The 16,836-nt window shown below is 36.7% G+C and overlaps 1 protein-coding gene across 16 annotated transcripts in view; it reads left to right on the top strand.

The window, feature by feature from the left end:
• KIF21A (kinesin family member 21A) overlaps window positions 1–15,139 on the top strand; it is a 155,759-nt gene extending 140,620 nt beyond the window's left edge. For all 16 annotated transcript variants that reach the window (XM_066368949.1, XM_066368951.1, XM_066368950.1 and 13 more), the window contains 7 exons: window positions 87–223; window positions 1,876–2,056; window positions 3,557–3,721; window positions 6,081–6,198; window positions 8,494–8,664; window positions 9,974–10,173; window positions 13,872–15,139. In XM_066368949.1, coding sequence (XP_066225046.1) covers window positions 87–223; window positions 1,876–2,056; window positions 3,557–3,721; window positions 6,081–6,198; window positions 8,494–8,664; window positions 9,974–10,173; window positions 13,872–13,965 — 1,066 coding nt within the window. In that variant the 3' untranslated portion in view covers window positions 13,966–15,139. The remainder of the gene's footprint in view (window positions 1–86; window positions 224–1,875; window positions 2,057–3,556; window positions 3,722–6,080; window positions 6,199–8,493; window positions 8,665–9,973; window positions 10,174–13,871) is intronic.
• The last annotated feature ends 1,697 nt before the right edge of the window (window positions 15,140–16,836 follow it).

Here is a 16,836-nt window from a genome sequence, read left to right as displayed (position 1 = left end):
ATCGCGTCTTAAATTCAGAGAAAAGCTGCATTTAGCCTGATGATACAGCTACTGAAGTAAGTCCTGCTTTTTTCTCCTCACCCCAGGGGCATAATCAACCCATTTCCCACGTCAAAAGGAGTCAGAGCTTCTGCACTGCAGTGTGTTCATATAGCTGAAGGGCACACGAAAGCTGTGCTCTGCGTGGATTCCACGGATGACCTCCTCTTCACTGGATCCAAAGGTGCTAGTAGTTGTTTCATAGGGTTATATAACAGATGTAAAAAAAAAAAAAAAAAAAAAAAAAAAGATGATATTTTTAACAAGCTTTGAAAAAAAAATGAAACTGCTTTAAAACTCTTTAAGAATCCAAGAGATAATCTAGTTCAATCTCTGAATTGTATACACTGTAAAATCTTTCACAGCTGGGAAGAAAGTAAAATCTCTGTTGCTGTTATATACATAGAATATTGAGGGAACACATCTCTCTTTGATAAAGGAGCATCTGTGTATGTGAGGCCCTGAGCTTAGTGATGTAGTGTATGTAACAATGTACAAGAAGCCAGTACAATGTACAGTGTGGCAAAGAAAACAAGATGGATAGCAACCACCATTTCTTGAACACTTACCATATATCAGCCACTGTACTAGACATGTACAAATATCTCATTTCATCCTCACTGTAACGACAGTGAGCTCCATGTTGCATCCTCATTTTACAAATGTAGAATCTGAGGATTCAAGAAGTCAAATAATTTTTCCAGAAAAACTTAGCTAGTAAGTGGAAGAGCCAGGACTGGAGCCCTAGCTCTACTTGTTTCCAAACCTGCACTTTTAACTCCTTTGGTACAATTTCGGGTAACTCAAAATCAACTGTATATGCTTTGAAGAGTTACAAACCAGGAGTTTTGGGGTTTTGGAAAAGGGAGAGATCTGGCAAGGTATGAGAAATAAGGAAGGCTTTGACAAAGAGGAATTTAGAATGACCCTTATAGGATAGCTTTGTTATTGACAGGGAAGGGTTGGCAGCCAAGAACAACAGGAGCAAAGACATGGAGGTAAAGTGGAATATCTTTGGGAGTAAATCCAGTTGGGTTGAATAGGAGAATATATGTAAGAGAAGTGGTAGACGGTGAGGCTAGAATGGTGAGAAGGAAGCATGTATGTACAAGAATTTGGGGAGTTAGTAAAAGTTACTTAGTGTTTAGGGATGTTACAAGATTTAGTTTAACCAGCAAACATTTTTTGCTCATTGCCTATGAGGGACATATAAAAATCTAGCTAGAACTTTTGAACTGTAAATAATGGCAAACAGTTCCCATTTAAAAATAATCAGCTCTGTGAAAATATACTTTTCTAATGATTCAAATTAAATTTATCTTTCCAGGATAATTAATCAGCATGTCAATAAAATAGAATAGTTTTATGCTAATGTGTTTGTGTCAAAAATAAAATCCATCATGCAGTGACCCCTGGGGAAAAGAGGTGTTTATGTTTACATGTGTGTTATGAGGAGGCAGGGACGTGATCAAACCAGAATGTTTTAGAGAGGTTGATTTGGGGTGGTCATTTTAAAGTCAGGGGCAATTTGAAGTAAAACTCATTTGATATATGAGTGTTTCAGAATTTTATATAATTATCTTTAATGTCACGTAATGCATACACCAGACATCTGTGGCTTTCATCTACTCCTTTACACCCACTTTGCCCTTGAACGGGCTGCAGAGGGCTAGGATGGAGTTGAGATGCCTGTGGCAGATTAATAGGGTAATTACTGTGTTCTTATCATATTTCCTTCTCATAATAGAGGAATAGTTTAAGTAATTTTTATTATTAAGAGAACATAATTTACTTCACATTGACAGTATTTCACCTTTTTAAATTTGTTTGTTTTAGATCGTACTTGTAAAGTATGGAATCTGGTGACAGGGCAGGAGATAATGTCACTGGGAGGCCACCCCAACAATGTGGTCTCTGTAAAATACTGTAATTACACAAGTCTGGTCTTCACTGTGTCGACATCTTATATTAAGGTGTGGGATATCAGAGATTCAGCAAAATGCATCCGAACGCTGACGTAAGTAACTTAAGGACAAGTAGAAGGGCCAATAGTTCTTGTTTTCGAAATATAAGAAAAGAAGCACTATAAACTCATTTTTATTTATATATTCCTGTCCACTGCCAAAAGGATGCTAAAATGTGTACAATAAGAACACAGATAAAATAAATGGAAAAAGAATATTGAGAAAGTAAGACAGCCTAGTATTAAACAGGAAGGGATAAATCATATTTGATCTATGACTAAGTATATATTTTATGTTTCCTTGCTCCCAAATACTAAGGTAGTACATTTTCGCAGTATTTACTACTTGATGTAATTAAATGGTTTACATTCCTTGCTTGGATGCACACCACTCCTTGGAATATGGCATAAATCACTGTTGTAGACCCTTAAGAAGTGTTTTTAATGTTTAATTGGTGGGTATTGAATAATAGATAGGTTTATTGGGGGAAGGGACTTGCACTGCTTTGGTATTAGCATAAATTCATAACTGCAGGGTACACTGGACAGCTGGAGGGTGAGTTTGTTTTCTCTGTCTGTTATCATATATGGACTTAAAATGTGGAACAAATAAAGATTCTTTTTGCCGTAAGAATGATGAACTATTTTATAATGGAAATTGAGGTTAAGTCTGGTAGTTTAAATAAGAAAGGGGAACACAGGAAAGGTTAACCTTTACTAAAAATAGGGATTTAGTGCAGGGATTAATAATTTGTAAGGTGGGGATTATTAACCTTTACTTTAATTGCTAATTTGTATTTGGGGAACTGCTAATTATTTATTGTCCTGAATACAAGTCTCTCTCTTGAGGAGAATTTATAAAATAAGATGTAAGAAATTTACCAATCCAGTTGATTACCTAAAGCCAAATTTAAAAAGATTGATTATAACTTGATATTTAAAAAGTTAGCCGAGAAAGTGTTTTAAAATTTAAAAATATACTTACCATTTAGAATTTGTCTGAAGAAATATAAATAAGGTATTTGAGTCTTTACACAAATTGCACATAGTAAATACTACATGTATGAATGGGCCAAAGTAAACAAAAACTGAAAATAATTTAAAAACTCCTTAGAGGCTTTAATTCAAAAGGGTAAATCTTATAGACCTGGACCTCAGGGGGCTTCTGGAAGCTGCAGGAGAGTGAATTACCTTTTGACACTGTTATTTGTTGAGGTGTTTTTTGTTTTGTTTTGTTTGTAATCTTAGTCTCCTGATCTTTCCTAAATAATATTTTGGTCATTCTTGATTCAGGGCTTGTAATTCCTAGCATTTATACTATATAGAATTGCAAGGTAGAGTTTTAAGCCATGTCATCTTGTTTTATTCATTAAAAACATTTACAGTGCCAACTGTGTGTGTGTGAGGCACTGTGCTAGGTTCTGTGTATCCAGCGACCAACAAGGACACAGGTCTTCCTGATGCTTATAGTCAGTTTCCTGGGAATTTAAGGAATTTTAAGCTGAACTCTTGAGCAGTAATGTGACTTTATCGTTTTATTCTCTCTCTGTTAAGATCTTCAGGTCAAGTCAGTCTTGGAGACGCTTGTGCTGCAAGCACCAGTAGGACAGTAGCTATTCCCTCTGGAGAGAACCAGATCAATCAGATTGCACTGAACCCAACCGGCTCTTTCCTCTATGCGGCTTCCGGAAATGCTGTCAGAATGTGGGACCTGAAAAGGTAGAATTTCGAAGAAAATGTACTTCTCTCACATGGAAAACTTATGTACATATATACAACATTCAGACCTTACTAGTGCATGTGAAATCTAATCTTTATAATCCCAGAAATTATTGTTAAAATCATAGGCTTTTCTATCCATCGCTACACCCTTAAAACTCTCTTCTGTTCTCATTAGCGAACTCACAATTTTCCTTTCTTTTCAGTTGCATTGCTAGAGAACAAAAAGTATATGAAGGAAAATAGAATCACAACTTTAGCCTTCCTTAATATTTTTCTACAAATTGTATTAACAGGAAGAGACCAGGATTCCTATCCTAGTTTTACCAGTACATTTGAAAGAATTACTTTTTTGAACATTATTTCAACATCTTATATCTCTAATTTTTTAGTTTACTAACTTACTTGAACAAGTGTGGGCATAAACCCTTAAAAGATTTTTGTGAATATAAAATAAAAAATACCTATATAATGAAGCATTAAGAGGATAAAGTGGTTAAAAAGAAAAAAGGATTGATAAATTGAAATGTAAGGCATTACAACTTTGATTTGATTTTCGTTTACCATGAAATATAAATTTTTATCCTTTAGTTGACTATTTTAATTTCTTTTCTAGTTCTTAAAATTTTGGCAGCAAGAGAATATTCATTTATTAGTTCACAAGTAGTAATTCAACATCAATCATAGCAGGCACTGCCACGCACTGTGTTAGGTCATGGAAATAAAGACTATTACCAGACAAATGTGGTCTCTGCCTTCTTAGAGATCATGTTATAATGGAGGGGAAAGGCCATTCAACAGGCAATTCCAAGGGTCCTGAGCAAAGTTTGCAATTTGAGTATAGAGTACGTCCCATCTAGAAGGGCTTTGTCAGTGGTAAATCAAAGAGATATTCATGTGAGAAACTTTGAGAATAACTAGTTATAACATTCCAAATGATGACTGAGGAAATACTTTTTGTTTCCTAGCAATGCAACTGAAAAGAAGGAAAATTGTGAGTTTGCTAATGAGAACAGAAGAGAGTTTTAAGGGTGTTGGACTGAAGAGAAAAGCCTATGATTTTAACATTAGTTTCTAGGGTTATAAAAATTAGATTTCACATAAATTATATAAATAGTAAGCATAATTTATAGATAGATGAGAGAAAAAGAGAGGAACTATCATCCTGAGTACAGTTTTAAATATAAAAATGTAGAAACTTATAGATGGTGCTTGTTTAAGAAAATTAGAAAAGTGAAGAGTTGGTTTATTCTTAAAGGTATTAAGTTTGACTCCTATTAGGAACACCGTAGAGGCAGATAGTCAAAATCATGACATAAGGCAGAAAAGATAACAGCTTTTGAAAATCTTTATACTTTTTATTTTGCTGAAAATTTAGATCCTGTGAGACCTGGTTGATTTCAGTAAAATGATTAAATATAGATTCATCTTAACAAAGTAACTAAGAGAATAATTTTCAGGAAACTAATCTTGAAAGCCAAATATAGCTCTATGTTCTGGCAGTTTGATTTGAGGTAGGACAGTGAAACAAAAGTTTATTGTTGTTCCCTATTGACTGACATCAAACAGTATTTTTTCAGCAGATATATGTTCTGGCCATTTTCATATCTTTATAATAACTAATGAAATATACCACCTATTTTCTGATATACATATACACACATATATGTGTGCATAGGTGTATATATACATGTATATATGAGTGCTTATATGTATCTATGTATATGTAAGAGTATATGTGTGTGTGTTTAATGAAGTAATCTTATTTTCTCCATATTATTAGATAGGCAATTTATATCTGTGTTATTTTCTTTGCATTGTTATTTATTAGGCAAATTATATTAGTGATACAGTTGTTTTAATCAAATTTCAAAATTGACCTAATAATATCAGTCATGTCTATCATATGTTTGGACATTTAACAGATTAAGGTTTATCTGGATTTAGGTTAGAGTTAAAATTAGTCTTTAGCCGCTGGTTCAATCCCCGGTCAGGGCACATACAGGAACAGATTGATATTCCTGTCTCTCTCTCCCTTTCTCTGTAAAATGAGTAAATAAATTAAACCAAATTATTTTTTAGTCATTAGCAACTATTGGTGTGTTGCTGCCTTTCTGTTTACTACCTAAATGACATTATTCAGCTATGAAATAACATCTTTAGGGCTCTTCCCACTTCCGTCATAGATTAGGACGGCCATTTCTAAAACTCTAATTCAAATGAGTTACATAGAGGTGGAGCTAAAATTAAAAAAATTAGTGAACTATTATGTCAAAGAATGTAGATTATTTGTATTATGAATTGGCCTCAGTTGCTAAGAAATATTTTCAAAGAAAATGATTTTTCTTTCTTTTTAAAGGTTTCAGTCTACAGGGAAGTTAACGGGACACCTGGGCCCTGTCATGTGCCTTACTGTAGATCAGATTTCCAGTGGACAAGATCTCATCATCACTGGCTCCAAGGATCATTACATCAAAGTGTGTAAAATAGAGTTGTTTAAGTGTAGTTTGAAGTATTCAAACTCATTCACCCTTTCTCTCAATCAGTTTTTTCCCATTTCTAGCCTTTGCTTTTTCTTTCTGATCTTTTTCTTGCTCATAGTTCTTGATTTTATCATCTCATTTAACCATATATTCTCATTTTTAATAGAAGATATTTGGGAGGGATTTTAACCATTTTAACTTAGACTCACTAATACCTGATTCTGACTGTCACCATCTTTAAGAATAAGCATATTATGACCTTCAGATTTTATAAAATTAGCAGATAAGGTGAGGAAAGTGTATAGTTTGATTCTGGAAATGCTAAATTTGAGATACTAACAGAGGACATCCTCCTGTAGGACAGCAGGTTATTTAGAAAGGCAAGTCTAGAGCTCATGAGAAGTTATAACTAGAGACACAGGTTTTGAGAGCCATTCAAATAGAAGCAGATGTTGAAGGAGTTAGAGTAGATGTCATGGCCACAGGAGAGAGAAATTGACAGCACTCAGCCTTGGGAAGTACCTGTAAGCACCAATAGGAATAAAAAGAGGATACAGCAAGAGAGAGAGAGTGTTAAATACTCTTTCCCAAAGCTTTAAGAGAAGAAAAATGAGTTAGTGACTTGAACATAGAATGAATGACAGGAGAAGTTTTGTATTCAGTAGACTTGAACATGCTTACACTAGAAAGCCCGGTGGTCATACGAAATGACCGCTGTTCTAGATGTTATAAATTGTAATTAAAATGATTTGTGCAAAGGTGTCTGCTAATTCAAACTGAATTACCCAGCGCAGGCGGCGAGGATGCCCCTTTGCTTAGTGCCCCACAGGGTTTCCCCCTTCTACTTGCTTAATTGCTTAAAGTAGAGTGCAATGAAGGAAACCACTGGCGGTACATTTCTTAAGAGCCTCCACTAGCTCAATAAATAAAGGTGATTTAAATAATAAAATGTTAATTCACATGTCAAAGATCTCTTTGTACACAACATTTCTTGTGTAGATCTTTCCATCATTTTTAAGCTCGCCTTGCAGAGGACCAATTATTTTTAATTTTACGTCCGTTCTTTCACAAACTCTTGAACAGGCAACATAAAGTTGACTGTGTCCAAATGCAGGCTCAGGTAAAAAAATGCCAACACGCTTAAGCGTTTGGCCCTGAGACTTATTGATGGTCATAGCAAAGGCAAGTTTTACAGGAAATTGTCTATGTCTCAATTGAAACGACGACCCTGTTTGAGATGGAGCCAAATCAATTCTTGGAATGACATGTATTTCACCTTTAGAGGAGCCAAAGACTTAGCTATTATGACATTATTTTTCAATTGGAGAACCTCTAGTCTTGTACCATTGCAAAGACCCCGTCTGGTGTTAAGATTTCTTAACAGCATAATAATTGCTCCAATCTTTAACCTCAATTTGTGAGGTGGCATGCCAGAAGGCGGGACTATTTGAATGCCGTGGCAACTTCACCCCATTGGCTAGTACAGTTACGCAAGCAACCAATAAGCTATCGGCGACAAACAGACACTTAAGCCGCATATAATAAAGAGATGCTTAGGAAGCGGGCGTAGAGGAGAAAAGTGGATGGCCAGTGAAATGGCAGTTGGTGAAGGTGGTAGGAGGAGTTAGATTCAGATCTAAGATGTGACCCTTAGGAGGAAGTAAGTACACTTTAGCATCAAAAAAAAAAAAAAAAAAAGGAAGGGTAAAAGAATGTTTGAAGATAAAAGGAAACTTTGGAATGGAGGAAAGGGTCCAAAAATATGTTTTTGATCATGTTAGCCTTTTCAGAAGTCACAAGGTCAACATCTCAGGGCAGCTGAGGGGGTGGAAGGTTTTGAAATAAGGGGAAGGTTTCAAAATAAAGCATTAGGGGAATTTGAGATGACTACCAGGACTGCAGTGCTTTCTAATAGTGTTTAAAGAACAATCATATAATCTATTTAAATTCGACTGGATTGAAATGTAGTGTTTTATTATTATTATTATTGAGCATATCATTTGTACATTTGTACACTTGTACATGAAAAAATTTGTTGCCTTTCTTAAAGGCCTATAGACATGTAAGCAGGTGACGTGTAAGGAGAAGTAGTGTGAAAATAGTACTCAGGATTATCGCGAGGGGTTTACACCAGATTGATTCTGTTAACTTAGAAAGTAAGGTAATTATAACAAAACAAATCATGTCTGGTAAATATACATGTGTATGTGTTTCTGTGAATGAACACCTGTCAGTACTTATTTGTACGTAAAGTAGGATGACTACTTTCTTTCTGCTCTTTTAAAAAAGATGTTTGATGTAACTGAAGGGGCTCTTGGAACTGTGAGTCCCACCCACAATTTTGAACCCCCACATTATGATGGCATCGAGGCGCTAACCATACAAGGGGATAACCTATTTAGTGGGTCCAGAGATAACGGAATCAAGAAATGGGACTTAGCACAAAAAGACCTTCTACAGGTAATGTAGAACCTTTTCCTGTGATGGAGTGGGTACTTCAAAGCCATTCCTAAGTTTATGAAAGGATTTGAAGAGCCTCCATGTAGATCTTCATTGTATAGGAATAATATTGAGAACTTCCTTTGAAAGAGTGTTTCGTTCTAACCCACCCATGTTACTAATTATGAGAAGGGCAGCATTTAACATTAAATAATACCTCACAGATAAGAGGAGAATAGACACTGAGAAGAGTTGAAAGATCTGGGATTGTCCTAGGCATGTGTTCACTAAATCACTAAATAAAATCAGTCTGGTGGTAGAGCAGTTCCAGTTTCTTATTTTGTTTTGTTTTGTATATGTACCCGTATTCCATAGAGTACAGAGGTTAGCTAACGTCAAAGTAGTGTAAATGTTTCCTCACATTACAGGAGCATACTCATGCATCAAAAATGATGGTTCTCTCATTTCCTTTAGAATAATAGTTGGGTTGAAGTGTTGTGTCAATCAGATATTGGTATCTTTTCCTGATTCCTCGGGGGAAGAAATTAGTTAACGGATGAAATTATTCTGTTTCAAGCTTTTCCCTATACATGTACAGGCGGTGTGTATATATTGCAGTTGCTCCCACTTTTCCTGCTTGTGACTAGACAAAAACAAATAAACAAGTAGCATGAATATTAATAGAAGAAAAACCTTGGCAACAAATACATATGTAGCATTCAAAAGCTTTTACAGACACACATTCATGGTGTGACGTTTATTTTGTGCATACATATAACTATATTTATGCATAAAGTATAGTTACACAGTCTGAACTTATAATTATTGTTTGCTTATTATAAATATTATAAATATATAGGTTAGCTCCAGTCTTCTACAAAAAGATGTAGGCTTCCATGTTCTCTGCCAAAACATGAAGGCAGTGATTTTATGAGGCAGTGCTTAGGGTCTGCATACCAGGTTGGAGTTTTTAAACTTGCTGTATTAAATACATTTTGAGAAGGGTGAGATATTTACTGCCTATGAAGAGGATGCAATGTTGGAAAAATCCTGTATACTTTCCAGGTCTTTTCGATTCTATCTGTTTTATGGCCTTGAATACTGATAACACTAATGTTAGTGAGTGAGGCAAATTGGGGAACAAATTACAGATTTATTTAAGTCCCTAAGAGTGATTGCATAGAAAATGATTTTTACAGTTTCCAGGCCATTCAGTATTCCACAAATTAAGTTTTGTCAATTAAAATGTTTATAACTTCTTTTGGGTATAAAAATGTATGTTTGGAAGGCTGCCCTTACTTAAGCTTCTGATTTCTCTTTTTCCTCTCAGCAAGTTCCCAATGCACACAAGGACTGGGTCTGTGCCCTGGGGGTGGTGCCCGGCCACCCGGCCTTGCTCAGCGGCTGCAGAGGGGGCATTGTGAAACTCTGGAATGTGGATACTTTTGTCCCAGTCGGAGAGGTGAAGGGTCACGATAGTCCGATCAATGCCATATGTGTTAATTCCACCCACATTTTTACTGCAGCTGAGTAAGTTGTTCCTGTGTGATTTTCTCTATATTGGCTACTTGTATTCAGATTTAATAAATATTGTAAGTTGTAAATACCTGGAAACACCGAATATAAAAAACTTGAAATCCCTTTTTTTTTGTTACATTCTCATGCCTGCCTTAAGATGTCTAATTTCTATTTTCTGATGTGTATGGTTGCGCTGGTTTAGGCTCCCCAGCCTGTCTAAGAGTGTACACTCTGCTTATATATACTAAGAAATTTATACTAAGTATCCTTATACTAAGTCTGCTTATACTAAAATCTTCCCTTGCTGATTTTAATTTTTATAAAGTCATTCATAGATTACTAATTACTCAAGATTTTCTTCCCCAGAAAGGCAAAACCTGCCATTCTGCACATTTAGAACAAGTCATTTAAAAAATCTATTTGTCCCTGGCTGGTTGGCTCAGCGGTCAAGTGTTGGCCCAGCCTGTGGAAGTCCTGGGTTCAATTCCTGGCCAGGGCACACAGGAGAAACACCCATTTGCTTCTCCACCCTTCCCCCTCTACTTTCTCTCTGTCTCTCTCTCTTCCCCTCTCTCTTCCCCTCCTGCAGCCAAAGCTCTATTGGAGCAAAGTTGGCCTTGGCGCTGAGGACGGCTCTATGGCCTTTGCCTCAGGCACTAGAATGGCCGCAATGAGCAGTGCCCCCTGGTGGGCATGCTGGGTGGATCCCGGTTGGGCCCATGCGGGAGTCTGTCTGACTGCCTCCCCACTTCTAACTTTGGAAAAATACAAAAAATAAAAAATAAAAAAATCTGCTTGTGCTCTTCTACCTCCATTTAAAGTAGAAGTACATAGTAATAACATTTGCTTCTTCCTTCTTATGGATGGCTGGGTTGACTGATTCATTTGTTCCTTTATCCCTTCACAATGAGTCTCCTGTGTGCCAGGCTCTTGGGAATAAAAATGTGAACACAACAAATCCAAACCTTCTTCCAATGTCTTTCTTTCTCAATAAGAGTAACGGTGTTATTTTATTTAAAATTGTAATCTCTCCTGTCACCTAAGCACCCACAGTCCCTGTTCCCATGCTCTGTCTTTTCTTTTTCTATAACATTTATTACTTTCTAAAGAACTCTGTAATTTCTGTCTTCTCTTGCTATAATGTATGATCTACAAAGACATAAGTTATATGTGTATGCATATTTGTTTGTTGGCTTTTAATTTGTCCTTAGCACCTAGAATAGTGCCTGAAACACAGCAAGTTCTCAATAAGCATTTGTTGAGTCAGTGGTGGAATGAATAATGGAATTGGATGAATGAACATATATTCTTGCTGTTAACAGTGTACATGTGCTGTGTAGGTTGATGAGAAGATTATTATTTTCCTCCCAGTTTTATTGAGATATAATTGACATATAGCACTTTATAAGCTTAAGGAATACAGCATAATGATTTGAATTAGATTGTGAAATGACTACCACAATAATTTTGAAAGGAAAAGAAAATATTGTTTTTTCCACCTTGTGATGAGAGGTGTTTGGAGTGAGAAGATTATTGATTAAAAACAAGAAAGCCGCCTGACCAGGCTGTGGCGCAGTGGATAGAGCATCGGACTGGGATGTGGAGGATCCAGGTTCGAGACTCCGAGGTCACCAACTTGAGCATGGGCTCATCTGGTTTGAGCAAAGCTCACCAGCTTGGACCCAAGGTCACTGGCTTGAGCAAGGGGTTACTCGGCCTGCTGTAGCCCCACGGTCAAGGCACATATGAGAAAGCAATCAAGGAACAACTAAGGTGTCACAACAAAAAACTAATGATGCTTCTCATCTCTCTTCATTCCTGTCTGTCCCTATCTATCCCTCTGACTCTCTCTCTGTCTCTGTAAAAAAACAACAAAAAAAACACCTTTGAGTTCTGATGGTATCATTTTTATAGAATTAAATAAAAATTGAAAATACTTAAATTTTTAAAAATCAGTAAGAATTTGGGAAGTTTCATGGATATTTATTTCTGAACAGATAACAGAACCAGCATACAAACAAAAAATTTCTTTATTATTCCACAGATTTTTAAAAAATTTATCCTCCTATTTTAAGGATCCAATGGCTTGCTTAATCTTAAGAGAGATGTCATTATTTACAGAATTTTTAAAAAATGTAAATAAAAGGTTTATTTGACATAAAATTTCTACTTGGAGCCCTGGCCGGTTGGCTCAGCGGTAGAGCGTCGGCCTAGCGTGCGGAGGACCCGGGTTCGATTCCCGGCCAGGGCACATAGGAGAAGCGCCCATTTGCTTCTCCACCCCTCCGCCGCGCTTTCCTCTCTGTCTCTCTCTTCCCCTCCCGCAGCCAAGGCTCCATTGGAGCAAAGATGGCCCGGGCGCTGGGCATGGCTCTGTGGCCTCTGCCTCAGGCGCTAGAGTGGCTCCGGTCGCAATATGGCGAAGCCCAGGATGGGCAGAGCATCGCCCCCTGGGGGGCAGAGCGTCGCCCCTGGTGGGCGTGCCGGGTGGATCCCGGTCGGGCGCATGCGGGAGTCTGTCTGACTGTCTATCCCCGTTTCCAGCTTCAGAAAAAAAAAAAAAAAAAAAAAAAAAAAATTTCTACTTGGATACCATTTAGAAAAAAAAATACTTGGTCTGCTGAAGGCCCACGGTCAAGACACATGAGAAAACAATCAATGAACAACTAAGGTGTCGCAACGAAAAACTGATGATTGATGCTTCTCATCTCTCTGTTCCTGTCTGTCTGTCCCGGTCTATCCCTCTCTCTGACTCTCTCTCTGTCTCTGTAAAAACAAACAAACAAATAGAAAGCCTAGACTCTAGGATCAACTCTCCCCTCTACTATGTTACATAGTAGATAAGTCACACTTTTTTGTCCTTGAAATGGACTATATAATCTCTAATAGTGTCTTGTAGTATAAAATTTTATGGAAATTTTTCTTTTGGCTTTGAGTTTATTAGGAAATTGGAGAAAAGCAACATTCTCGTTAAGCCCTGAGAGACATGGTAAGAAATGTGATTATGTAACAATTGGTCCTCTCTACCACATGGTGGGTAAACAAACATGTTTTCTTAGAAACCCTTTGAATATTCTGTTCTACAATAGGCAGAGTGTTAATCCAGTTCTCAGTAGCCTCCTGCTTTTTCTGTGGACTAATGCCGATTTCATCCAAACATAATTCTTCCTGACTCTTGCCAAAGTCAGCAAATGCCTGGAATCTTTGCTGCAGCCCCTCCCTTTCCAGAGGCCTCGCTGTGACCTTACTCTGATCATATGTCATGTCACATCTTGTTTTCTGTAGTAATAAGTGCAGTCTAGTGGTTAGGAGATGGGGCCCTGAAACCAGATTGTCTAGATTCAGATCTTGGCTCTATCACTTACTTTATGATCTTGGGCAAATTGCTTAAACTCTCTGGACCTCCATTTGCTCATCAATAATGAGGGAATAATAGCATCATCTACCTCTTAAGGTAAAGATAATGAAATGCATTAATGTTTGTAGAGGGTGCTTAGTAACAATGCCTAATGCATACTCTGAGAATATGAGTTATTTTTAATATCATTAATATGGGCACATATTTGACACACTTATGGACAAGGTATATTTTTACTTACATCTGTTAAAGACCTATTCAGAAAATATTTTCATGATAAGTAATTATAAGAGCTAGTTCTTTATCTTTCTGCCTGTTTTATCATGTTCATTTTTAATTTATTGTTTTATAGTGATCGAACCGTGAGAATTTGGAAGGCTCGCAATTTGCAAGATGGTCAGATTTCTGACACAGGAGATCTGGGGGAAGATATGGCCAGTAATTAAACATGAATGAAGATAGTCATAAACTGAATGCTGTGACAATACTCCGTATGTTCTTCATGGAAAATGTTACCCTATATTTATTAGGCAGAAACTTATGAATGGGATTAACTGGAAAATATTTCTGAATTCAACTTTTGAATATAAATGTATTCTAGTCAAATTGTAGACTATCCTGTGTGCTTAATATTACCATCTCCAAATACATAGATATCCTGTAATTGATATATTGCTTGATTCGCACTTTCACTGTGGCTGGATTCTTTGTGACTAGCTATAAAAAACACTTTCAAATTATTTAAATTACAAAATATATGTTTTTGCGACAGAAAATGTACCTGGACTATTATGCAACCCACTGTTAACTGATCCATATAGTCTATTCAGATGATTTACGTATTTAAACATATTGGAAATGTTAGTCAAATTGTGGTCTGTTTGATATTTTTATCAGTTTGTGGAGGGTTCCCAAAATTCAAAGCTCTTTTAATGTATAGGGGGAAAAAATAACAGGAGAATAGTGTTGATGAGTTTTCATAAGGTGGAATTGACTTTAATCTACTAATAAAGAATATTAAACAGTGTGTGTTAAATGTTGACGTTTACTCGTATTGACCAAAGTTTTGCAGCTGTGCTATATCCTGTGCTCAGGACTAAAATGCCGTTAAATTGTTTTATTCGTGCTGTGCATACATTCTGTGATGGGAAACATTTTTGATGTCCTAACAGAAATATATTTTGGTCTATTTTCCTATGGAGTTGTTTCTACGATCACCTTTTAATTTCATTTTTATTTAATATTAGTATTTCCTCCCCCTTTTACCTATTTTTTTTTATATGCTGCTAAATATATTTTAAATACACTATGTTTGCAAACCTTGGTAGTTATGATGCGAACTGTATCTGTGGTGGGGAAAGCTATGTAAATAGGTAGATTGTAAAGAGAGAATGTCTTACATTGTAACTGTATGAATTTTTAAATGCTGTAGATTGGATTTTGGAAAAGGATGTATAATTTATGTCTGCTCAGAATATTAATTTGTAAATTCTTCAAGTTTAATTTTTATGTAGATGGTACAACGTTTGAAAATATTGTCTTGTGATTTTTTTCTTTGAAAATATTTGCTTGTAAATGAAAGCTTAGCGAGGGCTTAAATAAACATATTGCTATGAATTATTTTTATTCTACTGTTCTTTAATTATATGAAAATGGTCAATATTTGTAAAACTTTATATTTCCTGTGTGTGATATAAGGAAAGGCATTTTTTTTGTTACCCAGCACTTCATATGCATTCCTTTGTTCACTAGACATGAAATATTCTTGAGACGTTTAAGCCATAACCTAACCTTGATGAACCAAGGAAGCTCACTATTTAACGGACTTAAACTACGGCCCACGGGCCACATGCGGCCCCCTGAGGCCATTTATCCTGCCCCTGCCGCACTTCCGGAAGGGGCACCTCTTTCATTGGTGGTCAGTGAGAGGAGCACATTGACCATCTCATTAGCCAAAAGCAGGCCCATAGTTCCCATTGAAATACTGGTCAGTTTGTTGATATAAATTTACTTGTTCTTTATTTTAAATATTGTATTTGTTCCTGTTTTGTTTTTTTTACTTTAAAATAAGATATGTGCAGTGTGCATAGGGATTTGTTCATAGTTTTTTCTTATAGTCCGGCCCTCCAACTGTCTGAGGGACAGTGAACTGGCCCCCTGTGTAAAAAGTTTGGGGACCCCTGATTTATACATTTGAGCATAGATGGTAAATTGAATAAATATTATTCCCATACATTTTAGGGCAATAGTGATTTTGGTTACTTGGAGAAATGGAGGGAATGGTGACTGGAGGTGTTATAGGAGGTCATTTGGGTGTGTTGAGCAGTGTGGAGGTATTTGAGGGGTGTGGCTTCCCAATAATGTTCTATTTTTTTACCTGTCCCGTGTGACATGTTAAACTGCACATATATGTTTCTTTCCTATTTTATGTATGTGTGTTCTGTTTTGAAAGGTAGAAACCGCCAGCCAAACCAAAAACACCAGGCTTTGTGTTCAAAAAGAAAATTCATTTCAAAAGTGCCTGGGTGCAGGCGGACTGAGACCAACAAAGAGTGTCAGCCCTGAGCTTCAGGAGGGAGCTGTAGATATAGGGGCTAAGGGCAGTTAGCATATCTTGCTTTATGGTCTTGGTCACTGACTTGACCATGAGCAGGAGGAGGGGGCTTCAGCTGCAGGAACACCTCCTTTGCAAGTTCTTTTGATGTAGCACAGGCCTAATCAGCATGGTCCATCTGGGGTCCTCAGTAAATCCTGAAGACAGCCAGGGTCAGGTATCTCCCAGGAACAGTCGGGTCCTGGTGTTCCTGGGAATTATTTGTGAAAATTTTCACAATAATTTTGTTTTCTTTATGCTAGAAAGTAAAGATTTAGGATTCATGATATGTCTAATTAATTTAAAGGCTTTAACTTTCCACAGTAAATCCTGTGGCTAGGCTGTTATAAACAACTATTGTGATTTAAACTCCCCTGTCAGGTTCCACCCCAATGTAAGCTTTTCCTGACATTCCAGCAGAGGTAAACTTTTTGCTACATTTCAAAGTAAAGGTCAGGAAGCCTTTAAGAGAGAGAATAGCAAGCAAATTAACTAAACTATAACCTCACAGTGGGGGATGAGAATGTTCTGTTTCTAGCCCTTCTTCCTCCTTTGGGCCTGTATTTTTCTTGGGATGGCAGCTGAGTAGCCATTTTATCTATTATATTTCAGAGTGAAATATTTAAATAAAAACATTTTAAAGAAAGGATTTCCCGATAAAGAGAAACTTGGCTACTTTGTAATTTCGCCTCCTTCCCTGAGGGAAGATACTGTGTCTGCACCT

This window comes from Saccopteryx leptura, chromosome 2 (assembly GCF_036850995.1).
Source record: "Saccopteryx leptura isolate mSacLep1 chromosome 2, mSacLep1_pri_phased_curated, whole genome shotgun sequence".
Classification (NCBI taxonomy): Eukaryota; Metazoa; Chordata; class Mammalia; order Chiroptera; family Emballonuridae; genus Saccopteryx; species Saccopteryx leptura.
The sequence above is the reverse complement of the archived record's forward strand: the minus strand, read 5'-3'. Positions and strand labels throughout refer to the sequence as shown.